Source organism: Diorhabda sublineata, chromosome 2 (assembly GCF_026230105.1).
Source record: "Diorhabda sublineata isolate icDioSubl1.1 chromosome 2, icDioSubl1.1, whole genome shotgun sequence".
Lineage (NCBI taxonomy): Eukaryota > Metazoa > Arthropoda > Insecta > Coleoptera > Chrysomelidae > Diorhabda > Diorhabda sublineata.
Window position 1 is genome coordinate 22,596,311 of NC_079475.1, and position 19,282 is coordinate 22,615,592.

Here is a 19,282-nt window from a genome sequence, read left to right on the forward strand (position 1 = left end):
AATTCCAACAATTCTAAGCTTCATTGGTAATTGTTTCAAATTAATCCACAGTCAAAGCTTCTTGAAATTTCAAAGCTAAGTAAACATGAAAAAGTCGCAAATATAAAGGGTTATTGATTGATGTGAAAAAGTTCAGTGCCTCCTTTTTCCTTTGAGATATCATTGAAAATTTGAGGGATTATACCCATTAAGTCATCATATTTTAATAAATAGTAATAGCATTGTACAAAGAATAGGATCCTTTATACAATGGTTGTAAGTAACCCGTTACGCACGAGTGCATAAATTTCATGAGTGTGTAACGTACTTTACTACGCCCATTCATAGCATGCTACTTAAGAAAACGTATCCTATCTTTAAAGAAATTGCATATCTCGCTAATGCTAAAAGGTTTTATGTATTTAAATTGACTAAATTTGTGTAAATAGACCAAATAAAGTCTTAAGTAAATAAAAATTTTATTGTAATTTCATTAAACCAAGAAGTTTAAGCTTTCTTCTCAAAACGCACGTGTTGTTATGAGATCTCATTACGTGCATGTTATTGTAAAATGTCATTTACAAGGAATGTTAATAGTACAATTTTTGACGTTTAAAGACATAGGAGTAGAAAATAGTATATCACGTAACAAGAGTTGTAAGTAACCCATTACGCACGAAGTGAAAAATTTTATGCACGAAGCCGCGCAGTTTCATGAGTGCGTAATGGTACTATACTTTTTCTACGTCCATTAATTTTTTTCCATTAAATAAAAAACATCGCAATTATTTAAACTTTATTATAATAGTTTTAAATAACAATTGAACAATTGTTGTAAATCGATTGTGCCTTATTATTTAATGGTGATGAACGGTTATTTATAATTGTGGTACTGCTCGATAAATCAGAAGTTGAAGTTTAATAATTGGTAATTGCCTCCGATATTCGTAATACGTAGTCATTTTTATTTTCAAGAGATTGATTCACATAGCCTTCCGCTACTGTAAAAGATTGCCAGCCACCAAATCGTTTTAATGATAGCATATCACCTCCTGCATCAACTAACATAATGGCTGAAACAATAGCCGGTATATTGCTTTCAGGCAGCTCAAGATATTCAGCAATTTTACGTGATATACTACGAATTGTGTTTATCCCCACAACCTGTTTTATGCATTTTCCATTTCTGTCATTAAGAAATAAAGGAAGTTCCATTTCAGCAGGACGCAAATACATGTATTTTTGACATGTGATATAAAACGTTTCTGGTACTATAAATGAACGTCTCGTTTTAGTTTTAGAATCTAGAATATCAATTATAAAGGATGTTCTCGTGTCCTGAATGTGTTCCATTTTTATATTTCTAAGTTCTTGTTTACAGCAAGTCCCGTTTAATCCATAAGTGAGGATAACCTGAAAACAAAAACTCATTTTTATGTGATGATAATTATACATTTTAATTGTTTACCTTTGACAATAAATGTTTATCGTCTGGGGCATCTTTCAGAAATTTGTTCTGTAGAAAGGATTTTCGATTTTTTACTTCTAAAACCATCCGATTTCCCCTTCAGTAGGGCTATTAGTTTTGGATAATTTGCTATGTTAATATTATTAATGTTTAGTGAAGTTCTTATCATCAAATAAATGGCCCATAGAGAAGATGGCTTCAACATTCTCCGAAAATGATTTTCTTTGGATTTTAGCGGTAACAAATTATGTGTGGCAGCTTGAGCTTTTTCTAAAATCTCCGGTGGAGTTCTCATAATTCCATCACTTTTACTACTATCAGACATATTCGTAGATAAAGTTGAGAAAATGTTCGGATTCAAGAAATTGACAATATAAATGAGATGACATTTATTTTCATAGCACGCTACTTAAGAAAACGTTTCCTATTTTTAAGGAAATTGCATAATGTGCTCCCTACATTTAGGGGCATCACTGTGCATATTGTCTCTGATTTAATTTAATTATATAATTATCAATATCATTTCATAAAACTAAAATATACATACGTTTAAATGTGCTTGGAGTGGAAGAACCTAATGTCTGGCAGTGTTAATAGTAAATTAGCTGTTGTTGATAGTATACCATTGGATGTAGATGGTACATTGATATTGGCATTTATTGTTTTATCTGAAACGTGGTATTGATATATCTAGCTTTTTACGAGCAAGGAAATTAACTTACCATTCTAATACATCATAGGAATAGCATTTATGTGTAGTCGATGAGACGTTGTCGAAGCATATAGGTTCAAAATGTCAATTACAAATTCTTTTAGATTTATGTATAACCAAAAGATCCATATTATTCAGATTAGCGTCGTTAATATAGTCCAGCAATTTGTCAAATAGTTGCAAATCTTTTATAGGATTTGGAAATATGTGGCGAATTTTAGATATTTCATTATAGCATTACATTGTGTTTTATCACTTTTATTTGGCAGTAATTTAAAAACTATTATATAAAATCACTCTATCAACAATTTAAACACAAAAATAATTCAAGTATTACACAATTTAAAAATAATAAAATCGGATTTAAATTTATTTATTTATCGCAGAGACTTGAACAAAAATCTAGTAGAAAATGTGACTAAAAGAACTATCGAAAGCAGAAAACCTGACCCCAAAAGTTTTTATATAGGCCCAAAATTTAGAAAATGAGTTAATTTAAGCAACCAAGAACAAAAAAGAAGAAAAGCACAGCTAGGGACACCTACAGGTTCATCCCTTGAATTATTTGGTTTAACCTAGGGAAACCTATATGGGATATCTATGGGTTAGTTATCTCTGGAGACTTTAGCAAGAATCTCGCACAATGACAAGCAACACGAAATTTCGTCGCAAGCAATAAGTATTTTAACTTTCATAAATCTCTGAGGATCATTTTTTTCATTTCGAAGTCGACAGAATGGATTATAATATTGAAAAAGAAATAAATGAGTCAGTTTATTTATTTATAAATATATTTAAAATGTTTACTGAACAATCTAAACTACAGGTTGCCAATTGTAGAACATCTTTATCATCATTTTTGCCCGCTTCTCCAAATACGGGTCGAAAACTTAACTTTTTTATAGTGAGGTTATGCAAAGGTCTGAAAATGAAAATATACACTTGTATTAAAAAAACATCATAATGAAATTTGACAATCAACATTGTTGGAGACTTATATGAGAGTATAAAAAAACTTGATCAAATAGGCAAGAAAATGAAGAAGCTTATACACTCGCCAGAAAAAAAGCACAGATAAACCTGTTAATCACTACAAGAAATATCTTTGCAGCCTGGATATCACAATATTTGGGCTTAAGCCAAAACCTCCTCACTGGTTTCCTTACAGATCATTGCCGCTTTAGGAAATATCTGATAAGATTAGGTCTAGCAGATACTCAGGAATACAGATTCTGTAAGAAGGACGATTAAATTCCATTTCACCTTGTTCTAGAGTACATAGTCGTTGCAAGCATATGGAAAAAATGCTTTGGACACCAAACCTATCTCTAGGAACGAAGATATCTTCTATTGAAGAAGGATTGGTACACGAATACATTAGAACTGTGTCAAAAACAGCTCAATGAAACTTGAGGTCTTACAGTCTTATGTAACCCCTAATTAGGACTCTTGTTGGAGTCATTCGCTATTTATTAAATTAACAACACTAAATCATGTGACTATTGTGTTTTGAGCTTCCATTGATCAAATTTTGTCAAATAGCTGTCGCCAAACTTATGGAAGGAGATAGTACTTGGTTATGATATTTGTATACATTGCGCAGTTAAAACTTATTTTAGTTGTTTATATATTCTTCAATTAGTTCCCGATAAATACTATTTCCTTCGATTAGACAAATTTTCTCATATAGGTTATTGAAAATTCGATAGTGGAACAAATAAAGTAGTGTATTGACATTTTCATTCTATCTAGAGATGTTCTAAAAATACATTAATTATAGTATTTTTTTCATACATTAGTTGATATCAGACCCCTTTGTATGGAAATGTAAGAACTAGATAAAAGAGTTTCATTTAGAGTGATGGAAAAAGTGTAAGGAAATGGATATTTGTTGAATGTATTTATAATATTCAGTTGGAATAAATTTTAATATACTCACCTGCTCAGAAACATAGACAGTTTTTCCCATTTCTGAGGACACCATTTGAATAATTCCAGACATCCATTTTCCAGACCTACAGCTAACAAATAATTTCCACCTATCCAATCAGGGGCAAACGCCAATGCTGTTACTGATTCGTTTTTCATGGAAAAAGGTTCAGATGCTAGTTTATATCTTCCAAGAATACCAGACAGTTCGTCATCTTTTCCAAGACACCAAACAGCTATTTTACCATCTCGAGAACCTAAAGAAAAGAAAAATTAAGAACGTAATTATCAAAATTTTTAAGTTAAACTATGGAGAACATACGGGAAGATTTTTTTATAATTATAGAATTGTGAATTTTCTTTACCTGTAGCAAAATATTTAGAATCATGGGACCAACAGCAAGTCCAAATTATTCTAGAATGTACGGTAGTAGTTTTATCAATGGTAGCTTGTAATTCAAATTTTCCATCCAAGATTTTACTAAAAAGTGACCAACGTCTATCTCTGGAAACTGAAAGAAGATGATTGCTATCTGGCGAAAATTGTAGTTGGACCACTGTTAGTGTGTGAGACATGAGTTTCTGAATAAGTTTCCAATTAGAAGAATCCCTTTAAACAAAGAATTATAATTTTGTGTTTTACATGATAATTTAGAAAATATTTTACCACAATAAAACTGCAGAATGCTCAGGCTTTGTAGATTTGCAAGCTGAAGCAAGATATTTTCCATCGGGGGAAGCGGCTAAACAATAAACTTCATAACCATGACCATAAAGTTTTTGTGTTTCAGGCCACAGAGTGTTTTGTAACAAAGTTTCTTCAGTCGGTGGTTCTAGTTAAAAATCATATAATAAATCAATGTGAAGAACAAAATATCTTAGGAATTAATATTATTCAATACACAAGATTCATTTAATAAACTTACCTGTAAGCTCTGCAGAAATAAACTGAGATTCTTCTGGATACGGATTTTTTTTGTCTAACGAAATTGTTGATTCAAAATTATCATCTGAATAAACAGCTTTATTTGAAAGTCCCAAAGATGGTACAGATGCTCCTTTAGGTCTAGTTTGTTCAGCTGAAAAAATATATCTATAATCTAAAATATCCAAAGAAATAATTCTTTTATCTACTTCGAAGTTATTGGAACAAACATGTATTGTTTTTAAAACTGACAAATTCTGCGACAGAGCCAGGTGGTAGAGTCGTAATAATATTTTTATGAAGTACTAATGTACAAATTAATGTGAAAAAACGTTGGTTATGTAAAAGGCTTGTACTTGTGGAAAATAAATCAAAAAATAATTATATGACAGGGACAGAATTAATGATTGCTGGATTAGAATAAGAAGTGCCACAATAACTGTAGATACAATAGATCTCCCTCACTAATATGAAGGTTTGACGAAAAATATTCATTAGATAGTCTCTTAGGTAGCCTGGGCTTTTTTTGGTACGGATGAAACGGTACAGAGGAGTATCTTGTGGTTTCTGCGTCGTTAGTTGCTGCTGGAACGGAAATTGATCTGGACCATAACTCTCAGGAGTAGGGTTTTGAGTATGTCCTTAAGGAATGTCATGCACAATTGTCGTTATTTTAGTCAGTATCTGTTTCAATGAAACCGCTAGGAATTGGCACTGTACACGAATAGTTGATTAATGTGTCGCTTCAGCACACAACATCTAGTTTCACCATGTATTGGCGCGAACTAAGTCATTTGCACCGCCAACTTGTTAAGTCTCTTTATTATTGAAGTAGAGGCGCATCTTGATCCTCTCCCACACTGACAAGGAACATTTAGGCATTGTAACTGATGAGTATGTTGACTCCTTTGGCGAAAAAATAGCATCCAGTTCGGTTCGTTATTTCCTTCCTAGGTAGGGTTCAGCTGGATAAATTCCATAAGTAGTGGGGGCTCTGTAACGAAACACAACTTTCTTAACCTTCTCAGCCAGGGAAAGTTTTTCTTCAGACATCGCCTTCAACTTTTGCTTGATCATTTGGACACTTCGCTCTGCCAAACCGTTCATGGTTAAGTATTGTACAGCTATGTCTGTGTTTATTGTTAAATAGATCTCCAACAATAAAAAAACACAGTATTGAAATAACTCCACCTTAAGAACAAAGGAATAATTGATTTACTTATTAAGAAAAGTGTTTTCTAGTTTTTTATTAATATATTATCTTAAGATATAAGTAAGCTGATTACATTGGAAAATGTATCATTTAATAATCAATCAAAAAAAGTCGTAAGAAAAATTTTCGTTAATCTTCATCTGACTAATATTGGAAATTTAACACTGATTAAACTATGAAATTTAGAATTAAGTTAAAACCATTTTTCTCTTCAGGAAAATAATAACATAATTTACTGGATCAAATAGGGTAAATAAAAACTACTACCACTAAGGATATAATCTCCTTCTTCATCTTCGCTAATGTTACAAATCCGTTTCATATTTTCAATGAAATTAACAGGTGCCTTAAAAATTCTTATCACTTTTTCTTCTGCCCCAGAAGCAAATAAATAACTAGAAATGACTGCCATTGAATTGATGTCATAGCCATGAACTTGAGGTCTTGCAAATTCATGCCAAGTTACCTAAACATTTCAATAAATATAAAATAATTAAATTGAAATTAAGCATTTGCTTGTTCTTACTTCTTTATTATTCTGTTTCCAAGGAGCATGTATTCGAGTTGTTTGATCAGCACTTGTAGTAAATAAAAACTGACCTTTTGGTTCCCAAGAACAATCCACTACCTCATCAAAATGTCCCCCTATTTTTACACTTGGAACCCACTGTGACAGTTTCTCACAATATTTCCACATGTGAAAGGCGCCGTGGTAACTGTAGCCCAAGATCATGTCACCTTTTGGTCCAAAAAGACCTCCATAAAAGCCTAGAGTGTTGCCTAAAAATTTCCATCCCATACAAGTTCAATTATAAAAATAACAAGTAATTGAGATTTTTATTGCACTTTTAAAAAGTTCAATATCTTAAAGACATTCTTTCAAGTGGTTATCAACCACAAAATTTTATTAATTAAAGTCTCACCTCCTATCTCTCCTACTCTCAACTTTTCCAGCCACAATTCAGATGTATCATCAAATTCCCATATTATCATACTTTTATCAATAGAAGCAGACAAGAGCTGTTTACCATTTAGACTCCATTTTACTGAATAGATCCAACTTTCATGACCAGATATCACAGATTCAAGATATATGTTGAAAATATCAGAGGCTGTTTTTAATTTAGCTTTTTTTACAATTGTTTCTCCTAGACTTTTAGGAGTAAAGTGCCACAGTCGAATGAACGCATCTTGAGAACAGGTTGCCAGAAGAAGATCATCACCTACAAAAAACTAAGTTAAAACCTTTATTGCGGAAGAGATATTATACCTTCTAGCTGTCCTTTCCCGACTATGGACAAGGTAATATGCCTTCTCTATTACTCCATTGAAGCACGTTGTTGACATTTAGAGAAACAAACAGATATGTAGTTTTCTTGTCTTAACACTTTATGTATCCCTTCAGTAAGGTCAAAGCTCTCATAAAGTGATCTCCATTTGAAAGTAACATTATTTAATTGAAGACTACTATCAATAATTGTGAAGAAATTTCAAAATACATATATCAAAATGGAATATATTATAAATGTGTTTATTAGTAGTAGATAAATAACAATTATTTAGTATTAAATACAATTATTTTTTTAAATTTTGAATATTTGTATTATGTAAATTATGACTGTAGGCTAGACAAATTGAGGTATATTATTGACAATGAGAATAATAATAATTATTTGAACAAAACTCAGTTCTCTAGAATTCTTGAGGTTAAAGAGCAATGGTTCTTAGGGGCATGGACGAGACATCATTGAAAGTACCAGTTCTTGCAGGCTTAGTCTAAGTGGCCCCAACTGCATAGGAGATAACATCTCCCATGAAAATTAAATGTAAAATTCCACTACAAAATCATTTCAGCTGTGTGGGGGGGGGCTTGAAAAACAAATGTTATGGTCAGACTAAAAATAGAAATTGATTCTCACATTTGAGATAAAACTAATTTTGGCGCCCGCAACCAAATTTTATCAAGGTATGATTATAAAATTGTGTGTATTATTTACCAACTTCAGTAAAGTCCAATCCTCGTACCCAATCTTCATGACCTTCCAATATTGTAGCAGCATCAAATTGTAAACTTTCAGATTGAGTTTCTGTGAAAACATGTACTCTGGAATCATCTAATGCACATAACAACAATGGTTCATTGCTATTGGGAAATAAAGTTAATTTTACGCTTACTACCAAATGATAACCAAAATTGAGGGTTTGATTTAAAACAAATGTATCTGAAAAATAAGGAATTGTACTTTTCAAATTAATAAAGCAGATTCAATTATTATTACCTGAAAGATGTTGCCTGTACCAAATTTTAGCAGTATGATCCATTGAAATACTAACTATAAGAGTACTTTTATCTATTCTTTGCAATCCATCTACAATATTTACATTAGAACTATGGCCTTCCAAAACCTCTGGCTCATAATAATTTTCTACGAGTTTCCATACACAAACTGTAGTATCAGTTGAACCAGATATAAGTTCTGTTTCATAACTTATTTGTTTTCCACATAACCATTTGACAGAATTCACTCGTTTTGTATGTTTCATTAAAATGTTTGTTACTTTACCACCACTTCCATACTTCAAAAGAATTGTTTCAAAATAGAAATATTTTAAATGTGATATGTTGTGTATTTACTCACATTTGGATTGTAAATCATAACAGTATTGCATGAACCATAACAGATTAAATTATTTTTTCCCCAATCGACAACTGTCGGTACTTGGTTTGAATTGCTTGCATTATAACAGTGTTCAAATTTCATTGTACCTTTTAATGGATATTAATAATAATGATAAACAATCAATTGTTAAAATATTAACTTTCTTATTTCCAGATGAAAATATAACCTATAATTTATACCTTGTTCATTTTCAGCACTTTTGACACTAGGTGTAAACCATAGATAGACAGTCGAAGCGTTCACGGCACTCGAATTACTCTTTTGGGCTTCCACATAGCGACTACGATCGTTGTAGTTATTAATTAATATTTATCTCAACGCTCAATGCCTCGTAAACAATTCAACAGAAGCCGAAGCAGTTGTTTAGTCCAATACATAGAAATCTCAATTTTTATTTCATCATAGATCTTAAGTATATCTTTATTGTTTTTATCTTTCAGGAATATTTTTGTTTCATTAAGTTTCTCATTAATGTATTCAACAAAAGTTGTTATTATTATTAGCATGTATAGATACAAAAAAGAAGAAAATGAATCGAACTGATTGAACCATATATGTAATACTTCTATAAGTGGAATCTATTCCGACTAAAGAAGACAGAATGGCAACGATTTTTCTATCCTCCGCTCGGTTCCAGCTCAGTTTTCGCATTCTCAAGCATGCGTATTATAGATAAAGTGTCTCAAACGAGAGAGAAAATGAATATTGTCAGCTCCGTAGCGTAGAGACATTGTTTCCCATACCAACTGTGCATATAGGAGTATTACATATGTGGATTGAACCTTATTGAACACAACATAACCTGTAAAATCACGTCCCGAAAACAATGTCGCGATTGAAGTGTCAGAAGATATTGTGCATACAATAAATTAAATGAAAAGTTTATCACTGGAAATAGCGTGTGTATTTGAAAAATAATTATAAAGACGTAATCTATTTGTTATTAAAATCGACCTAAACATCGTGGAAAGAAATAGCAGTTTTTGAAAACAAGTAAAATTGTCTCAGATTTTCCCAATATAAATAACCTAATAACAAATAGTGCTCATTCATTTATTCAACAAATTATCCAAAAAATTAATTTTAAGCTAAAGGTGGGTATATTAATGCAATATATTACAATTAATTATATTATGTTATACTTTGAATAAATATTATAGTAAGTGATGGTAATACTTTTAAATTAGATAACATAACTCAGTATCTAAATAATTCATAGATTGAACTTATATACATTATCTGAATACTAAAACAATATTTTTGTTGCAGTTGAAGAATGCAAACAAGCTGATTTATGAAATTCGCCATATACTAAATCATTTTACTTTAATTAAAATTTCTTCATTTTCAATATGAATGTAAATTCACCAAATATGTTGGTAGTAGAAGTTTTACAAGGAGCTGCAAGTCAAAATCCAGAAATACTAAAGCCAGCCGAATCCAAGTTGAAGGAATGGGAAACTCAAGCAGGTTTCTACACTACCCTATTTAATGTAATTACCAATCATTCTATTGATGAAAATGTGCGTTGGATAGCTGTACTTTCTATGAAAAATGGCGTAGATAGATATTGGCGTAAAAATGCTCCAAACGCAATAGCCGAATCTGAAAAATATAGTATTAAACAAGGTTTATTGAATGACTTTACTGAACCAATTAATCAGATAGCAGTTCAAAGAGCTGTTTTGATTTCTAAGATAGCTAGGATTGATTATCCAACAGAATGGCCAGATCTATTTCCAACATTATTAACAGCGGTAGAAAATGCTAATACTTTAATTCAACACAGGTCTCTTCTAACTCTACATCATGTTGTGAAAGCTATAGCTACAAAACGACTGGCAGGTGATAGAAAAATATTTTATGAGTTTACTTCAAATATTTATAATTTCATTTTAACTCTATGGAACAATTATACTGAAACTTTTGTCAGGGATATTTTTCAAGATGCAAATGTTGAAATTATCACAATGAATTTAGAGAAAGCTTTATTAACATTGAGGATATTGAGAAAATTGTCAATGCATGGGTTTTATAAACCACACGAAAGTGAAAGTTGTATGTCTTTTATGGAAGTTATATTTGAGAAAGCTAAAATTGTACTTCAATCTCGAAAACAGCTTAAAGGAAAAGGAATTTATGTATTGGAACTGTGTGAAAAATTTATTATTCATTTAACCAAAGTATTATTATCAGTTCTACACATTCATCCTTTTTCTTTTATCAACTTTATATTACCTAGCTTAGAATTTACTTTTTACTATCTATTTACTGATGAAGGAATCAATTTCGTTTTTGAAAGATTTCTCATACAGTGTTTTAATCTAATAAAAAACATTCTATTATGTGTGGAATATAAAACTACAAAATATTCCGATAGTAAATATTATTCTGATACAATTAGAGCAAATCAAATCAAGGGGGAATTTTTTCAATCTGATCGAGTTGCTGATATGTGCAGAAAATTAATTGGACATTACTTCATTTTAACACAAGATGAATTAGATACATGGGACTCTGATCCAGAAGATTTTTCAAATGATGAAAGTGGTGATAGTTGGAAATATAGTTTGAGGCCTAGTACTGATACATTATTTGTTACTATATTTCACGAATATAAAGAAACTTTAATACCAGTTATTTTAGAATTAGTTGCTGAAACAAACATTTTAGTTTCTCCTGATGACATGCAAGCAATTCTTAAAAAAGATGCTGTCTACAATGCAGTTGGTCTATGTGCATTTGAACTTTATGATGAAATAGATTTTGACTCATGGTTCGTAAATACTCTGTTTCAAGAATTGAAAATAAAAGACAACAATTATAGAGTTATAAGGAGAAGGGTAACTGCTCTTATCGGTCGCTGGAGTGGAATAAAAATGTCAAGTGAGTTACGACCTGTTTTATATGAATGTATTAACAACTTGCTCGATCCAAAAGAAGATATGGCAGTGAGATTAACAGCAGCCTCTACATTAAGATACGCTATTGACGATTTCGAATTCAATTGTGAACAATTTAAAGATTATATGTTTACTGCCTTCAATCTCCTTTTCATTTTATTAAAAGAAGCTAGGGAATGTGAAACTAAGATGCAAGTTTTAAATGTAATGACATTACTAATAGAAAGAATGGGTAGTATATTACAGTTAGAATTAGATTCACTAGTTCAATACCTTCCATATCTATGGCAGGAAAGTGAAGAGCATAATATGTTAAGATGTGCTGTAGTTACCACTTTGATTCAACTTATTAAAGCTTTAGGAGGAGTCAAACCAGAATTGAACCCATTTTTATTACCAATAATTCAATTGGGAACAGATGTTTCTCAACATGCGAGTTTATATTTGTTGGAAGATTGTTTAGAATTGTGGTTAACAGTTTTAGAATATTCTACAGCCATGACAGAACCTCTGATGCAACTATTTAGCAACATGTGGCCTTTAATGGAATATTCAACAGAAACTTTGAGGCATTGTTTAATAATTTGTTTAGTGCACTTACTGCTAGATCCAGAGTTAGTAATGCGCACACAAGGTGTCCGTATCATGCAGATGTGTGATAGTTTAATGTCTGATTTAAAGAATGAAGGGATAATAGTGCTTATGAGATTAGTCGAGACATTTTTAAGAGCGTCGCCTTTACTTGGAGCTGAGACTGCTCTACCAATATTACCGAGAATATTTGAAAGAATATATATTGGTGACAGTTACCCAATTATTACTTCAATGTATTTGTGCGTCATATCTAGAGTCTTATTGTCATCACATGAAATATTCACTAGAGTCATAAATAGTTTGGCCCAAAAACATGGAGAAACTGAACAAGTTTTTTTGAGAAAATTATTAGATATGTGGTTGGATAAAATGAGAAATGTATCTCAACTAGATCATAGAAAACTTTTAGGTTTAGCTCTTGCTAATTTATTAACCACACAAAGTGCGGCTGTCTTTGAAAGATTCGGACTAGTCATGCTGAATATTTTAGAAACTCTAAATGACATTACTAAAACTGAAGATAACGGATTACTAACAGATTCTCTTATCTTGACAGAAGGACAAAGTCCAAGTGATTTTGATGGTGGAGACTGTTACTATACAACTGATCATAACCAGAGAAAAAAACAACTTATATTATCCGATCCGGTTCATACAGTTGTACTAAAAAATTATCTGCAATCACAAATATTTCAATTACAAAGTCAAGTTGGTATGCAACAATACGAGTTTTTGTTGCAAACTGTAGATGAGGATAGCTTATCACAACTTAAAGAATATATAACGTTATAAATTGCAAAAATGTTTATATTGTATAGTGTTAATTTATGACATAAATAGCTATAACATGCTTGCTTAGCTATTTGATTATTTTGGTGTGTGTACAAGTACATGTTACTGAAAAAAATGCTAATTTTGTTTTATATAATAAACCACATTTTTTGTTTTTATTTCGATCCTTCCAATCATATTTTGATTGATTTTTGTTATATCTATTCATTTACCTGCTATGTAATATTATTTTAATAATAAAATTTACAAAAACTTGAAATTTACTTGATTATTGAAACAGACGTCAAGTAATTGTTGGTGTAGTGTAATGGCTTATGATAAACTAAGGTACAAAATGTTATATATAATATATTGAAATTTTGTCCCAACAATCATTCAAATTTTTTTGATTTGGCAATCAAAGATATACAGTTTGAAATTATAGTTACCTTTAAAAAAGATCCAATAATTGTAGTATTTCCAAACTCAATCATATTATATAACTCTTTTGTACCTAATTTATGTTTATGTTCAACCGCATTATTATTTACACATTTGTTTATTTGCCTTTCTATATGGGCTTCTATGCTCTGATCTATCTTTTATCTGTGGTGGGATAATTAAGTAGGTAAAACTTCGCCTTCATATGGAGAAACTAATAACACCCTACTGGATAAATAAATGTAGAATTGCAAATTTATTTGCTCATGTTCTTGTATATTTTACATTTGTTTCTTAGAGGTTGAAGGTTGTAGAGCTCTATTTCTTCTAAATAAGAATCTGAGTTCGATGCTGTTGGATAGAGAGTACTGCTATCCAGGTTTAACAGCATTATTGGCTAGCTAAAGCTGCTATATCATATCTGATTGTTTATGATCGTATTATGTGCTATCACTTGATATCCCAAAAGTACTTCCCATAAATACTAGTCAAGTACATAGAAATGGCTTTGGTAGTCGAATTATGGTTTTCTCATAGCAGTTTCATTTGGAGTAAATTTATTTCACTATGCCTTTCTTCTTGAATTTTTTGCAGAAATATTTTCGGGCAGAAGTACTGCTGAGGGAGAATCTTTTGGTACGGTTCGCTTGAATATGCAAAGTTTACACCATTGGTTATTAAAAATTTATTTTGGGGTGTTATCACCTTAAACTGGCTCTTTTCTAATATAGGAGCCGAAACAAGATAGTAATGAAAAACTTTGGGTTATGTTATCGGAATATTTGTATGTATTTTATTGTAATATTACATGAATAAAACTTAATTTTTCGTAAGTATGCTGATGAGGTATTCACATTGTAAATATGTGGAAACTGGAACTTATCGGTTTCTATGGGAACAGTCGAGATTTTTGAAAATATCTGCCTAGGTTTATGATAAATATAAAAAATTACAAGTTTAGGGTTCATTAATTAATAACCAATCTTAAGTGCATCAAACAAGTCTTATTACTCTCTTATTTCGCCATACGAACATACTGACCATGTTTTATCAAGAAAATACTAACAACTACATTGCAGAATCACAGTCAGAAGCAAACTTCTTATAATTGATGTAGATTATTCCATTATTACTGCGTTAATTAGATCAAGTTCGCTCAATAGTAAGTCTATGGAATAGAGGATGTTATGTATGGGAATTTCGAAAAATATGAAAATACAAAATCAATAAGTAGCTTTTTATTACCCTAGGTACACTTAGTATAAAATTGGAAAATTAAGAAACAAAATAGTACAAATATAACCAAAAACCCATAAGAACATCAACAAGATTTTTATATCTTTTCATTTTTTGCTTTTCATTTGTTGTTGTCTTCTTTTATTTGCTAGATATATTGTCCAGAAAAATCCCATTATATTCGTGATAAACACTCTCATCTAGAAATAATGAAAATATATATTAGCATACCTAATACTTTTTATTTTATTTTAATGCAATAAAAACGTTCATTCATTCACATATGTGGTGGACTAACTTTAATATATTTTCCAGAGCTTTCGAATACTTATGTATCCATCGTCTGGGAAATAATTAATTAAGATTTCCGGTGATTTTGATATTATTAAAGCTTGTAAAAATTTTTAAAATCATAGAATTCAATATTCAAATTGACGTTGATAGAAATATTTCTATTGTTCATATTTTTGTAAAAGTGGGTAAATAAATAAAATATACTTCTATTCCAACTCCAGGAGATTTTTTTCATAATTTCACGGTTTCTCACGACTTTCTTACTACAGATCTCACGATTTTAACTTCAAACCAACTGGCATCCCTGCTTCACTCTCAACTATTAGGGAGCTATTGATAATGAAAATGAAAAAATATCAAATTTTTGTACATTGACATAGCAAAAACAATATATAAACAACAAAAATTAATGGTATGTAGAATAATATGATTAAATTTGATGCTATTGTTGTTTGTATCACAAGTACAAATTGCACACCCATTTATCAAAAAAATACACAAAACATACAGATACCATTGTGCCTATTCGATCAACTGCTTCTTTAAAATAAATAAAAAATATACCTACTTAATGTAACCATGGAAATGATTAATAAACAAACACAACAGTAAACCCAGAGAAAAATTATGAAGATTCTACTTACAACATAGTTGAATATATGATCAAATGGGACTCATGATGAATTTACTGAAGAAAATTGATTTGGAACCTAGAGGAACATACCTCAATATGGTACGATGAATTTCAATAAAAATGTATGGCTACAAAACAAACAATTTTCTATTAAGCAGCAAAATAATGAATGACTGTATTGAAAAATATTTTTAAAAGTACTTGTAATATTATCTGTTTATATTTCCGATAAATAAAGAAAACTCCAGTAGCGACTAGAATACTTAAATAGTAATGATAATATTAATTCAAATAGTTTAAGATATTCAAAAGGAGCATAAAAATTTAGCATTTCCTTGAATTAAAACATGTGTACATCCAGAGAATTTCTTAAGGCCATGATTCTTTTCTTCACTCCTTGAGTGTGTAGATAACAAGGGAAACTAATGTAAAAATTAAAAAAACTTTCAAATTGATCAATTTTATAAAGATAATTTAAACAAGGTCTGTGATTAAAAAACTGAACTGAGGAAAGAATTTTAATGTTTATAATATTCTTACCACAGGTGGCACAAAGCTGAGATTTATCAAATGAATAATTGTTAAATATTTCCAACTACTGCTAAGAACCAACCAATACAAGTCCTGTAATTGATGCATTGCTGTTTTATGATCTTTTCCTTCTAATCTGGCTAAAACATATAATGTGAAAGCTTGATACAAGGGAGAATAGACCAGTCTCTCTATTAGAAGTTTTTTAATTACAGCAAAGGAAGCTTCTTCAGATATAGTTCGTTCTAGGATATTATAAAAGTAGTGAGGAATTGTTCCACCAAAAATTAATCTGAAATGATTAATATTAATTTATATTGATATATAAGTAATTTCCTATGAAATTAAATTTTAACACATATTTTCTACATAAGAAAAGTACAATATTAGAAAGGATAAAAGTAGACTATATGAAAAGATAAAATACATAACTGGATATACATAATTAAATCCTAGCATTGAGAGCAAAGAAACTACAAGAAAATTTGAAGAAACAAGATCAAAGAAAAGTATTTAGTTAATCCAATTAATACTCCATAGGTAACTAAATGGTACTTACCCATATAAGCCATAGGCTAATAAGCTGTGATGGTTTAATGTCTTGTCTCCTGATAGCTTTTGAGAAGCATAATTACCTGCAGTGGCTATTACCGAACTAAAAGATATGTTATAGATGATTAATATTACGATTCAGTTTGTCTAATTATCTTTAGAAATTTCCATACTTACCAGGTAATGGCTTTTGTTCTCAAGGGATGCTCAAATAACTGTCCAAAATAAAAACTTAAAGCATTTAGAATTGGCTTTGACAAAACCATTTTATAGGGTAATTCACTTTTGTAGCAAAAAAATAGAAAACTATACTCGTCGTATCATTGAAAGTAAAACGAAGCCAAAGGTTAACTTATTATAACGGAGATTACGTTTGCATCCTTTACAACCTTATCAGATTTAAACATAAGTTTCTAGTGAGATAATTTTTTCTTATTGATATTGAAAGTGTACAAGTATTTTTAATAGATAATCGTATATGGTTTGTCTATTCCATTATTGAAATTAATTTGCAATAATTGTTTAGGAAATTTCAAAGATATGAATTCAATTCGCAGTTATCATTTATTGTCACTATCGTAATCAGCTGTTTGACAAACGCGATTATTCGATAGTATCGGTGTGGTTTCATCAAATAATCGATATTCCTTCGAATCGTTACTTTAAAAAAAGTCAGCTATTTTCTTATTTATTATACATTTTATAGGATTACATAAGTAATCCGTGAATATGGAATAGTAATTTATACGGGTTGTGGGGAATATTTTCCAAGATAACAAAATAAAAACCAATATATAACAAAATCTATTGAAATTTATGACTATATTGATTAGTAACATATATTTAGGGAATGGTTTTAAAAATTTTGTAATTTTTTCTTGATTACCAGTTTTTAAAAGTTCCTTCAACTCAGAATGATATTCTCTAGTGACTTTTGTAATTTACCTCTTAAAAATGAGACTTCGTTCCATAGAGGGATCAATTTCCATAAAGAAATCACAAAGCTAATTTGCCATTCTGAAACCTTCATAAGATTTTTTAAATTAAATGTCACGTTTCGAATTTAACATTTCCTCTAAGTGGGTTTCATTCAAATCTTCATCTTGCGGTCAAAGAAACTCGATCTGTTCGAACCCATCTCGTCCTTTTCCATACGCATTTTCGGCTATGTTTGCAGTCAAAGTTTGAATTTGCTTAGTTATTCTTCTTCGTCATTTTTCTCAGTCAGTGCAGGCCACAGTTTTTTTCCAGCAAGACTTCAGTTCTTCCAATGACTATTTCATGTTGCGGTGCATTTTGCTATGTCAAATTTCTTCTAGCATTCTATAACATTCATGTCAAGAACACATCCCATATGATTTTGAAGGCTCATCTACAGTAATAGAGCCTGGATTATTCCTTGGGAGGTACAAATGTCACTTTTATATTTGAATGCGTAGTTATCGAGGATGCATTGTTCAAAAATAGAACTGCTTAAAAGTCTAAATTATTTTTTAAAAAGTGTCAACCTGAGAAACAAAAGAATTTCGGAGAAAAATAGCGCTTGTAACCCACGCTTTCTTATTAGCTCGCCAAAACGCTGGCAGGTTGTCTTTGTTTTAGCATAAAAAAATCAGTGATTTAACGACAAATACTCCAGAGGCATTAGAATATAACAGCGGTATAACTCTATTACCAAAGTGGTGTTGATGTTTTTTTAATCCAAATGTTTTTCCACCGGGATTGCAGCGGTAGCTGAGATTTCTATTCCTTCTCATATTTGTCATTTATGTTACTGAAAGTTTCTGGGATTTCATTAAAATATGTTTGAAAAACTGTTATATTTATCCCAGTTAACTTTATTAAAATTTCATTTTGTAGATAGTATATTATCGTTTCTAATTGGTTACCAACATGCTGAAAATTAATTAGAATGGTAAAGTGATCTGACCCTAAGTGTCTGATAATACTTGACAATTAATTTCGTTAGCGAATGTTAAATCGATCGCCGACATATTGGTTGTTCTTGATATCTTAGTTAGCTATCCATCGTTCAATATTATTATATTGTTGATCTGGTTTAAGGCATTTACAATATTTGTTCCAGCTGCATTAGTTTTATAAGATCCCCAAACGCTGTGGTGTCCATTGAAATCAACTCCAATTAGTGGACTGTTCCGCATTCTCAAATAGTTTCACGAAGTCTTGTGAACTCATTTTAGCGTCTGGTCTCATGTATATTTTTAATGAGATTTTCTATTTTATATATTTTTTTTTTCATTAGTTTTGCTACCCCAGTGGTGTCAAGTCTCTCTTTACGTTCTATATAGTAGCCAGGAAATTTATAGGATTTATTTGAATTAAACCATGTTTCTAATATGAGAGCGATATATCGATTTTAATATTAGATAATATATTAACCAAACTGTTTTTATTTGAT

The 19,282-nt window shown here is 30.6% G+C and overlaps 4 protein-coding genes across 6 annotated transcripts; 1 reads left to right on the plus strand and 3 right to left on the minus strand.

Annotated features, from left to right (window-relative positions):
• Nucleotides 1-819: 819 nt before the first annotated feature.
• Nucleotides 820-2,512, minus strand: LOC130452653 (uncharacterized). Its single transcript, XM_056792013.1, has 4 exons — nucleotides 2,170-2,512; nucleotides 1,995-2,115; nucleotides 1,448-1,761; nucleotides 820-1,392 (listed from the first exon to the last, which is right to left on the minus strand). The coding sequence occupies exons 3-4, from the start codon at nucleotides 1,532-1,534 to the stop codon at nucleotides 898-900; spliced, it is 582 nt and encodes a 193-aa protein (XP_056647991.1). The 5' UTR covers nucleotides 1,535-1,761; nucleotides 1,995-2,115; nucleotides 2,170-2,512; the 3' UTR covers nucleotides 820-897.
• Nucleotides 2,513-2,922: 410 nt separating this feature from the next.
• LOC130452654 (elongator complex protein 2) lies at nucleotides 2,923-9,114 on the minus strand. 3 transcript variants are annotated; one of them, XM_056792016.1, is made up of 11 exons: nucleotides 8,866-9,114; nucleotides 8,506-8,803; nucleotides 8,224-8,448; nucleotides 7,150-7,449; nucleotides 6,753-7,006; nucleotides 6,497-6,692; nucleotides 5,015-5,167; nucleotides 4,756-4,921; nucleotides 4,454-4,698; nucleotides 4,099-4,345; nucleotides 2,923-3,081 (listed from the first exon to the last, which is right to left on the minus strand). In XM_056792016.1, the coding sequence occupies exons 1-11, from the start codon at nucleotides 8,986-8,988 to the stop codon at nucleotides 2,934-2,936; spliced, it is 2,355 nt and encodes a 784-aa protein (XP_056647994.1). In that variant the 5' UTR covers nucleotides 8,989-9,114; the 3' UTR covers nucleotides 2,923-2,933. The 3 variants fall into 3 exon arrangements, with proteins under 3 accessions (XP_056647994.1, XP_056647993.1, XP_056647992.1); XM_056792015.1 differs by having other exon boundaries at nucleotides 6,494-6,692; XM_056792014.1 differs by having other exon boundaries at nucleotides 2,934-3,081; nucleotides 6,491-6,692.
• Nucleotides 9,115-9,547: 433 nt separating this feature from the next.
• On the plus strand, nucleotides 9,548-13,455 carry LOC130440716 (importin-11). Its single transcript, XM_056774013.1, has 2 exons — nucleotides 9,548-10,001; nucleotides 10,177-13,455. The coding sequence occupies exon 2, from the start codon at nucleotides 10,260-10,262 to the stop codon at nucleotides 13,194-13,196; it is 2,937 nt and encodes a 978-aa protein (XP_056629991.1). The 5' UTR covers nucleotides 9,548-10,001; nucleotides 10,177-10,259; the 3' UTR covers nucleotides 13,197-13,455.
• Nucleotides 13,456-14,817: 1,362 nt separating this feature from the next.
• Nucleotides 14,818-17,467, minus strand: LOC130440717 (peroxisomal membrane protein 2). The gene is made up of 4 exons (XM_056774014.1): nucleotides 17,041-17,467; nucleotides 16,871-16,966; nucleotides 16,321-16,603; nucleotides 14,818-15,052 (listed from the first exon to the last, which is right to left on the minus strand). Exons 1-4 carry the CDS (start codon nucleotides 17,127-17,129, stop codon nucleotides 14,960-14,962), a joined length of 561 nt encoding a protein of 186 aa, XP_056629992.1. The 5' UTR covers nucleotides 17,130-17,467; the 3' UTR covers nucleotides 14,818-14,959.
• Between the last annotated feature and the right edge of the window lie 1,815 nt (nucleotides 17,468-19,282).